Here is a 10573-nt window from a genome sequence, read left to right on the forward strand (position 1 = left end):
ATAAATTGATGATTATACATGTACTTTTATCAAAAATAAATTTCGACAGTTGTCCCATTCACCTAAACACATACATAAAAAAAATTCCACGCATCCCACCCCCTTCTCATCTGGATATTCCTGGATCCGCCCTTCGGAAACATGGTAAAAGCGAGAAGCACTCCGAGTGTGCTGAAAAACGAAACTACCGGATGTTTACGTCGAAAACATAATGAAAGAAAAGCCATGGATGATGGCGCAAAGAGAAGCCCTGCGAAAACGCATCGTGGAGCATTTACGGAATTCTAACGACGGAACAAGTAGCTTAAAGGAAATAGTTCAGAATCTTGGAGCAGATAAAAAATGCATTAATCAAATTCTTTATTCACTTAAAAGAGCAAACGCCATATCACAAGTTTCTAATGTTCCTCCTGTTTGGAAGTTGAGGGATTATGGATTGGCAATAAGAGCGCCAGTATGGTCGCAAAACAGCAAGTTAAAATACCGTCCCACATCTCCAAAAAAGAATATTTCAAGGAATAAGGTAATATTTTGCATCTACATTTATTTATAGATCTTGTTCAATTGATTATTGGTGATTTTGGAAAATCCTACTTTCACTTTCTCAGTCTTAATATATTAAAGCGTAAGAGTCAGCAATTAAAATCAAACTTGACCATTACAGGTGAGAGTTGAATATTGTAATATGTAAACTCAGAAAAATATAAATGTTGTAGATAAGATGCATATCTAGTAACTTTGTTGCCCCCCAAAATGGCTATTGGCAGGGCCTGGGGCAGATTGTACAGGGGAAAAGGCACATTTTTATGTACAAGACTAGTATAAAAAGAGTTTGCTAAACCAGAATATCAATTCATACTAAAACTTATACAGTGTTGGATATACTTTATATTGATAATTTATTATTTCTACACAGACTGTTGATCAACGTCATGTACAATCAATTTTGGAGTATCTCAAATCTAAGAGGATGCCCGTGAAAACAATAGACATTGCCAAAGGACTGGGATTTAAATCTTCTTCAGAAATCAATCCTGTACTTTACAGAATGGAGAAGAACGGGATCGTGAGAATGTGTGAAGGAGAGAAGGTGATGTGGACCCTAAATTCTGATGGGGAATCACAGCAGGCAGCGTTATTAAATGATCCTGGAGTTGTTGGATTTGGGACAAGAATTAAGAGTGAACCGCAGCAAACTATGGGAGGGTTTTCAGTGCAAGAAGTAGATTTTGTGCAGCCAATGAGTTTACACTCAGGAAACGTTAAATGCGAAAGTAATGATGTCAGTGATGATGACCCTTTCATGGGAAATGTGAGTTGTTCACAGTTGTCTGAGGTAGGATATGAGTCTTCACAATCAGAACCTAGTCTGGGTTTTGATCAAATAAATGATGCCAGAAGGGTCCTGAGGAACCAAGGCTTCACAAGTGTTGATGATGGAAGTGACTGGCCAAGTACAGAGAATGAGATGGATGTGAACACAGGGACTATGTCACCTCTCTGTCAGTCCACACCTATTCTTCCCAGTCCGAACGACGACACAGCTACTCGGTATGAGGATGAAACTTGTGTTGCATCCACAAACTCTTGTGATATGGAAGATTCTTCTACACAGAAGATTTACAGTGTTTTAAAAGGATTATCTTTGTGCAACCAAAATGGAGGGGTGTCCTTTATTATTTCTAAGAAAGCTCAGATGGATAAATCAGATACTGAGGACTATCTTCAGAAATGTCAGGAACTAAACTATGTATCTGCAACTAAATCGGGATCAGATGTCGTTTATTCTCTGACAGAAGCAGGTGAGAAGTATATCAAAAGCAAAGTGACCAAAAGTAAGCCAAAGATGGAACAGACAGTTCCACAGATACGTGCTCCCCCAAGAGTCACGAACACAGAATTCAGAGGCCCTCCCCCTGCACCAGCTAGTCTAGTCCAAAACCCAGAGAGTCAGTTTTATAACCAACATTCTTCAAGATTACCCAGTAACCAGACCTCTGAAACAGGAAGGATGAGTGAGAAACCCATGGACCCTTCTGCACCCCAACCATTAATGAGTGTACTGACTGGTCCAAGTATAGTAAATTCCCAATCTCTTCTAGGCTTTTCATCAAATCCCTCATCATACTCCAGTACAACTCGGTTTCAAAATGCTGGCAACTCAAATTCCTTTTTTCAACCCCGTGTTTCTTCCTTTGGAAGAGGTTTTAGTAGTGCAGGAAACTATAAGAATTTCAGTACAATCCCATTTCCTGGATTCAATACAAGACCACCACCACCTGTAGAAATAATAAGTAAACAGTTAAACAAGACAGAGATATCTTCAACAACGAAACCAGAGCTTATTTCAACAAGTCATGTCAACAAGGGACTCCAGAAACTATTATCACAATCTGCAACAACCACAAATCCACTGCAGCAATTCAACCAGTCTACTAGTTCCTCTTATGTCAGTTCTAGTGGTGATTTGAACAGTGGACCACGTTCACTTGGAATGCCAGCAAGAACCTGTGGTTATTCAGAGGCAATGGATAGACAGCCAAAGTCTTTGCCAATGATGAGATCTACAAACCCTTTCTTACCTAGTTCCTTGGACTTGAACTCGGAGAGTTTCGCTGCATTGAACAAAAATCCTGTTAGTGCACTCATGGAGTATGCTCAATCTCGACACCAAGAAGCAGAAATCAGGGTGATTTCACAAAGTGGACCCTCACATAAGCCAAAGTATGATAATTTAACACAAAAACATTTTTCTACAAATTTTTATGGTTTAGTGAAAATTGACCGCAAAATGTTTGTAATTTATTCTTTGATGTTGTGTAATGCTAAAATGAATGGCATGATGTTTTACCCTTTATCACAAGCTGTTGTTTTGGTTGTTTGATAGATTTGTGATGGGAGTGTTCATTGGAGGTAAACAGATTGCAGAGGTGACCTGCTCCAACAAAAAAGATGGCAGAAAGGAAGCAGCAGACAAGGCATTGAGGGCTCTAATTGCATCAGGGGACTACAAGGGCTCAAACAGTGCAACTGTAAGTAACAGGCATCAGTTAAAAGTTTCAGCTCAGCTTCTGAACTAAATTTGATAAATCAAATATAAAACATCAAATCTTGTAAACATATGATGTGTTGTGTTTATTTGTTCTGTGTGTTACTTTTTCAGATTTTTGTCCATTTATAAATCATTAGTGATTCACTGTTTAAGATTCATTTGATTTTTGCTGTGTATCTAATACATAACTGTGCTCTCCAAATTTTGCTTTTTAGTATGTATTACAAGTACAGGTACTTAACATCAGATTGTGACCAAATTTATTTCTGCATTTAGGCATCAAAGCCCCAGGTTCCCCTGGACAAGATGACACACTTTGACAAGGTCGCCGCCCTGGTACACAGGTCTTTCAATGAGTTGTCGGCCAGTATCAGCGAGAACTTCTCCGGAAGGAAGGTGATAGCAGGGCTTGTGATGAAAATGGCTGAGCATGATATTGGAACTGTTATCTCCATTGGAACAGGTAATATTAACTCAATACATGTTCTTGTCACTGTTTTAACTTTTTTGACAGAATTACCTGAAAGGTTGAAGGTGTTATTAATATAAAATCAATTATTATATAAAAAAATTTTTATATCTGACAAACAAATATAATATTATATTGTAATGTAGAATTGTTAGTTTGATGGTAAGTATTTTATGTACCGTACTGTATACAGGGAAATATTCGCCCCCGTTTTATTTTTGCCCATTTCGCCCTCATTGCCAGTGGGTGACTGGACAAATTTTAATGTACCATATTATCTCTCTTTAACACAACTCTGTTTGGGCGAATTTAAGGTGGGGGAAAACCGTTTTTAAGTATGGAAGGGTGAAAATAACACTGGATGAAAATAACCCAGTATACAGTATATGTATTGAAAATGAAATAACAATCGTATTTCATGTAATTTTGTTATAAGATTGTTATTTTGATTGTAGGAAATAGATGTATTACTGGGCCCCAACTCAGTTTGGAGGGAAACACAGTGAATGATTCCCATGCAGAAATCATCACTAGGCGGGGCTTCATAAGGTACTAGTGTCCAAAGTTATTAAATAATTTTTATAAGTATCCTAACTGTGGTTTCATCAATATTCATAGCCATCAGTTTCCATGGATTTAATGAATATTGGTGAAACCAAAGTAATTTACTAATTCATACCTGTCACATTAATAACTTTTATTTATACATGATATAGTAATATGCTGAATTTAATAGTTATTGTATTCCAAAATGTCAGTGTATATGACTATATGTTGAAATTCCCCTTGTCAATGCAGACCCAGAAAAATTTAGTATAGAATATAATATGAATTACCGGTACATGAAATTATTTTTATAAGCAACTTGATTTGAGTTTGGTTCAGGGAGCCTTTCTATCAGTCCAGGGTGTTTTATGATATATTTATACTGTATTGTAGGTTTATGTACAAGCAGTTGCAGGCCTATAGGCCCGGTGCACCTCATCGACTCTTTGAACCATCTCCATCAGGAAAACTTCGCCTGAAAGATAACATTACATTTCATCTGTACATTTCCACTGCCCCATGTGGGGATGGGGCCTTATTTTCTCCAAGGTAAAGTTTGCAATCATTCATTATTTTAAAGGGGCACGGTCACGATTTTGGTCAAAAATTATTTTCCCGATCTTAATGTTTATAATGCTTCACTAAGGCATTTTTAATAGTCATTTAAAATTTGAGTGCTATTCGATGAGTTATAAGTGAGTTACAGAGCTTGCATTTCTTTTCTATGTATACAAAGATTTTGTTTCCATTTTGAATGTTGAAGTGAAAATTCTAGTTTTAGACCTAAAATGAATGTGTTAAACGTTAGGAACTAGTACTGTTTATTAGGGCCCCGCAAGGATTTGCGGGTGCCCTATAGTAATCACTCTGTCCGTCCGTCCTTCTGTCCGTCCGTCCGTCTGTCACTCTTCCGTCCACAAATTTTCTGTTTTTTTCTAATAACTTTTTTCATGGTTGCCCAATCAAGTTCAAATTTGGTATGGTAGTTCAGTAGGCAGAAGTGCATATTTTGATGCTAAGTTTGGTTCTCTATGTCTTCTGGTTTGGAGCTGGGGTGGTGGGGTAGATTCCTTAACTATGCATAATAATGAATGGGCAAAGAGAGATAACTGCTGAGAATGTTACCATTGTATACTTGGAAGGCTGTGCAATATTTGTCCTTTGGGATTAATTAACCTTCCACAGGAAGAAAATCCTAAGCTTTATCTTTGAACTTTGTTTTGAAGTTAAGGTCAATTTTGAATGATGTGTAGTATTGTGTACATTCTTTGAAATATGGATTTAAAATATATAATATTCATACTTTATTTTGGTTAAAATACCGTACACAATGATTTATGATAATTTTATTGAATTCTAAAATCAAGATATATATTAAGATATCCTTTTTCACTATTTCATTTTTTAATTATTAATTTTATTTTTTTCTGCCTTTATGCTGTTAATGTTAACAGGTAATCAGATAATAACCCCATTCTGTCATTTCTGAAAAAAAGTCCTATTGTAAATTTAGAAGAAAAGGATGAGAGAGCAGAACAATTATTCCCCTGGGATTAATTATCTTGCCTGCTGCAGAAAATTTAGAGGCTTATCTGTATCTGTCATATGAAGATTAATGAACACCTTTGTTTGCAACTGATGTTTGTTTTGAAGTTGAGGTTGACCCTAGCCCAGGGTCCCTGGGTGATACAATGTATTTGCATTCATTGAAGGCTTGCATTTTATAAAACACCTGTTTAAATCTTTTTTAAATACACATTTAATTTAGTTTTTTTTATAAGACATGAGGTTATCCCTGTTTTATGCAGATACAAGGTTACTATTTAGAGTTTTTGGACATTCAGGAATTATCTTGAAATTTTAAAAATGCAGTTGTTACTTATAATTTTCATATATTTTTTTTACCACCTTGTATATATTGCAGTTCTTTACATCTTATGCCGGGCATTTATTTTTCATCATTGTTAATAAAAAGAGGATGGAATTCAAAGTTTATTTTACTTCTCTATATTAATTGTCATAGCGGGGCCCTTCCTGACTGGTCAGTTTTCTAGTTTATGCTTAAAATGGATAAGTAGACTGACAAATTAACTTAAAAGGATTTTTACTGATATATTGATCCTATGTAAAACAAAAACAGGACACGAGCCTTGTTTACATGACAAGGAATTGTGAACCCTGAATCTTGCTTATAACTCTACAACTGGCTCTCAAGTTTTACTTGATAACTAGAAATGCATTCCTATTATTGAAAAAGTATTGAAATATAGGTGTTCTCCATGCAAACGTATACATGTATGCTAACAGTATTTTGTATTGTTCAATTCAATAAAATTATAACAATTTCAGGGATGAAGCGTCTAATAATGCTGCTCTAAACAGCATAGATGATAGAACTCACAATCCCACCTTCACCAGTGCTGCTCAGGGTCTCGTCAGAACCAAAATGGAAGGAGGTATGATCTACTGACGCACAGTAAAGCTCATATGACCTTTTAGCTTTACCCTTTTACATATCAGTAAATATGATCTCACAAATGTATGTTTATATGTGCTTAAAAAGGCAACAAATTCTATTGTTCCAGTAAGATAGCATATTAAGTTGTACAATAGATGAAATTTATATGTATTTATTTTTCATCTTTACTGTTGCATTAAAAGGTGAGGGAACAATTCCTGTGGAGGAGGACTTCACTGTCCAGACTTTCGACGGAATACAGCGCGGAGAGAGACTGCGAACCATGTCCTGTACAGACAAACTCTGTCGCTGGAATGTGGTAGGGATGCAGGGGGCCCTTCTCAGTCACCTAATGGACCCTGTGTATCTGGATTCATTGACCTTAGGTACATCAGAGTAAACAAATTATATTTTGAACAGGCATGATCGCTGTAAAAACTCAAGATGTTTTTATTACAAACTTTCTACATAATATAGTAAAACATGCATGTACGAAAGTGCCAGGATGAACAAGTTATTATTATATAAATAGTGCCTGTTTGGGAGGTTAACAGTTGAAATTGACACCCTAAGGACCCCATTGTCAATGGACGCGAAGCGGAGGTTGACAATGGTTTTCAAGGGGTGTCAATTTCAACTGTTATCCTTACAAACAGGCACTATTTATTTTATTATACTGAATGTCTTTATGTTAATTTTAGAGAATTTTTATATTACTTTTATATAGAAATGACGTGAATTCTACGGCGAACCGTACGCGCATAATTTACGCGCATGTAACAATTCGTTGTGTTACCCGTTGCTAAGTGTGTTGCCAAAGCTGAGGGTAACAGAACGGATTATCAACTGCGTCTAAACCAATCAGATTTCAGTATTTAACATGAAAGTATAATAAAAGTGTATAGTATATTTTTACAAGATTAAGAGGAATAAAACTGACTTCATTGTAAAGCAGGAATTCATGATAAATGTCTTTGCTTTAATCCTGTTTAACGTATGTTGGTGAATTTTTTTATAGAACTGTAAAATATACATTGCATATGGAGATATTTTCTTGATTTGCCAATTTTCATTAGGATTGTTGTATGATCATGGCCACCTAGCCCGAGCCATGTGTTGCCGACTAGCTCGTGGTGTCCCTGATATTAACAGCCTGCTCTCCAAACCCTTCTATCTGAACCATCCGTGGCTTGGAAGGGTTACAGTTTGTGATGTCCCCAGGGAAACACAGAAAACGAAGGCCCTCAGTGTCAATTGGTGCTTTGGAGATGCAGAACCTGAGGTCACAGATGGAACCCTTGGACTGTGTTGTACAAGGTATAGAATGATTTTCGACCAGAGGCTTGTCCAGCAGAGCGGGTGCTTTTGATTTCTTGCCAAAATTTCTTATCCATCCGAATCAATTGATCAAAACTTGCAAGCCCCCATTTTGCTGAATAGACGTCTCTTCTTTAGTTGCTCTTTTTCATTTTTTGTCAGTTAACTTTAACTCAGAATTGCTTCTACATTAAATTTTCTACCTGTTTTGAAACAGGACAATTTCTCTCATTTCTTAATGCAAATTATCCACTTAAAGCTGCTTGGTCCGATTTTATATCAAATTTTGTGCACGTTTTTAAACGATTGTTATGCTAAGGATACCGGTATATATAATGATAGACATTGCAGTAGTTTTTCCACTCAAATAAACCAAATTTCAATGAAAAAAAATTATGTACAAAATTTGTTAACAAAACAAACGACATAAAAGGGTATTGCGTTAATTTGCCTCATGTTAAAATTCACCCCTGACGTCAAGACGGGTATGGTTGTATTACGAATTTGACATCGCTATAGATAAAGTTTATAATGTTCGGGCAAATTACAAATAAACCTGTGTACGTTTTGTTTGCTTATATTTCTGAGGTTTGCTTTGTTTACAATTGATGCATAGCATGCGGGTTGTATAACTCCAATCATTTGGGGGACGAAACCAAACGGTTCCCTTTTCTAAACATCCCATGATGCATTTCGGTTTGTTTTTTCGTTTGCCCAAAAAGAAATTATTTTTATTTACTTTGAATATTTGTAACTTTGAAAGGAGACTGATTCTGCTGGTGTAAATAGGAGAAAGTTTATAAACTTTCTAAGACAAATGGTTTGTATGGAATATTATTTGATACTGAAATAACAAAAAACCGGACCAAGCAGCTTTAAAAGCACACCAATTAACTTAGCAAAAACAAATTTATAACAGTTATCACTTTTCTTTACAGCATTGAGAAGACCTTATTTTCTAGATGTTCCAAGAGAAATCTGTATGACAACTTCAAGCAGGTGTGTGCAGATTTAGGAAAACAGGATTTGTTGAACTTCCCAACATATGGAAAGGCCAAAACGGCTGCAGCAGATTTTCAAACTGCTAAAAAAGCACTTATAAAGAAATTCAAAGACAATGGTTATGGTATCTGGGTCTCTAAGCCTCCAGAGGAGGAGATGTTCTCGTGAGGCTTGTGAAGGGTTTGGGAATTCATGGTGCTTGTACAACTATAGGGGCATTACAGTAGATGTTTAGAAATGTATCATCATGTGTTCAATGCATACTGAGTATGTGCCATCTTATTTTGGTCACCATGTGAAAATAACAAGGAACTTGTACTTGGAGAGTATGATGGGATTAGGGACAAAGGTTTGGTCCTAAACTTGCAGTGGAATTGTTGCACTGGAATAATGTAATGTTTTTTTGGTGACCTATTTTTGAAAAGAACTTTTTTATGTTCAATCAATGTTTTTAGATTTTTATACTCAACATGTTGTTTTGCCATTTTTTTGTTTCATTTCCAGAGAACAGAAAGTATCTGAATGTTATTTGTTGTGTAAATGATATAGATTGTTGCAGAATTTTAATGATTGAACTTTAAGCTTTTTTGATTTAAGAACATGGATATTAAATACTGAACACTGTACATGTTTTGTTATGTGTTACGTGGTGTATTGATTGTGAAGTCATCTTCTGAATCATGATTCTAAGGACACGATTTCAAATGGATGGTTTTAAACTCTCGCTATAAAATAAAGATATTTTAATACCTGGAATGTAAAACCCTGTTCTTGGTTTTTGAGTCTGGCCTGTGGAATTTACAAAATTTTATTTTGACAAGTGTGTGTCAAGAAGGAGACATACTGAATCAAGATTTAGTATACTGGTATTCATAGCTTAATTAATAAAACTCTATTTGTTGCCTTTAAGCTTTTTTTCCCGCAAGGAAGTTGCGATTGGGAACATGTCCCTTTTTAATGCTTAAAATACGAACTAGTCAAAAACTTGACCAACTCAATCCTCGTTATGATATGACCCTTTTACTGACGTTTAAGCCTATTTAACCTTAGTCCATCGAAATATCTCCTTAAAGAGACACGATATGAGATAGAAAGAAGATGGGTGGATAAGGCGTGTAAAATGCCCATACACGGTCGGACAAGCTCCTGAAAAATTAAAATATCAATAAATCTGATATTTAAAAAAAAAAAATCATTTAAAACAATATACATTTTACATATTGATTTTTAACCTGTAAACATTTTCAATACTTGGAATATGTTGACTCAGACAGGCGTATACGTATCAAAACCTGCAAATACTGTCATGTTTTAGAACTTCAAGGCATTTTCTTTCATAGAGTGGGTCTAAGCTCCATATTTTTCTCATAGTCTAAATAAAGTCTATATGAAAACAAACCGATTTCAATCAACAAAAACGTGGAGAGATGACCCACGATGCATTAAAAATATCATTTTGTATCCCAACAATCGAACGTTTTGAAAAAAATAATACAAGTCCGTAAATTCGTGGTCAAAGTCAGACATGGGCTTACACAGCCTACTTTGTTGTGTCTGAAATGGCTCTGTGGTTAGAGTACCTGACTTGAGCTAACTTTAATTATCTAGGGTTTTAATGTGATGGGTTCGATACCGCAAAAATTTCTGGCAATATTTTTTTTCTTATCTTTTGTTATATATATTAAAAAACTGAATATAGTTAGAAATTGTAATTTGCAAACTTGTATAA

General features: G+C 35.5%; 1 protein-coding gene across 2 annotated transcripts; it reads left to right on the forward strand.

Annotated features, from left to right (window-relative positions):
- The first annotated feature begins 215 nt into the window (after nucleotides 1-215).
- On the forward strand, nucleotides 216-9470 carry LOC105340589 (double-stranded RNA-specific editase 1). 2 transcript variants are annotated; one of them, XM_011446720.4, is made up of 10 exons: nucleotides 216-523; nucleotides 917-2724; nucleotides 2888-3032; nucleotides 3329-3515; nucleotides 3977-4070; nucleotides 4461-4616; nucleotides 6417-6523; nucleotides 6729-6911; nucleotides 7602-7842; nucleotides 8781-9470. In XM_011446720.4, the coding sequence occupies exons 1-10, from the start codon at nucleotides 230-232 to the stop codon at nucleotides 9010-9012; spliced, it is 3447 nt and encodes a 1148-aa protein (XP_011445022.3). In that variant the 5' UTR covers nucleotides 216-229; the 3' UTR covers nucleotides 9013-9470. The 2 variants fall into 2 exon arrangements, with proteins under 2 accessions (XP_011445022.3, XP_011445023.3); XM_011446721.4 differs by lacking the exon at nucleotides 216-523 and adding an exon at nucleotides 585-664.
- The last annotated feature ends 1103 nt before the right edge of the window (nucleotides 9471-10573 follow it).

This window comes from Magallana gigas, chromosome 5 (genome assembly GCF_963853765.1).
Source record: "Magallana gigas chromosome 5, xbMagGiga1.1, whole genome shotgun sequence".
In the NCBI taxonomy this organism is placed as follows: domain Eukaryota; kingdom Metazoa; phylum Mollusca; class Bivalvia; order Ostreida; family Ostreidae; genus Magallana; species Magallana gigas.

Coding starts and splice junctions, on each gene's coding strand:
- LOC105340589 (XM_011446720.4), top strand. CDS start 230: ATGATGGCGCAAAGAGAAGCCCTGCGAAAACGCATCGTGGAGCATTTA. Junction 3,516..3,976: donor TGTTATCTCCATTGGAACAG/GTAATATTAACT, acceptor TTTTGATTGTAG/GAAATAGATGTATTACTGGG. Junction 4,071..4,460: donor ACTAGGCGGGGCTTCATAAG/GTACTAGTGTCC, acceptor ACTGTATTGTAG/GTTTATGTACAAGCAGTTGC.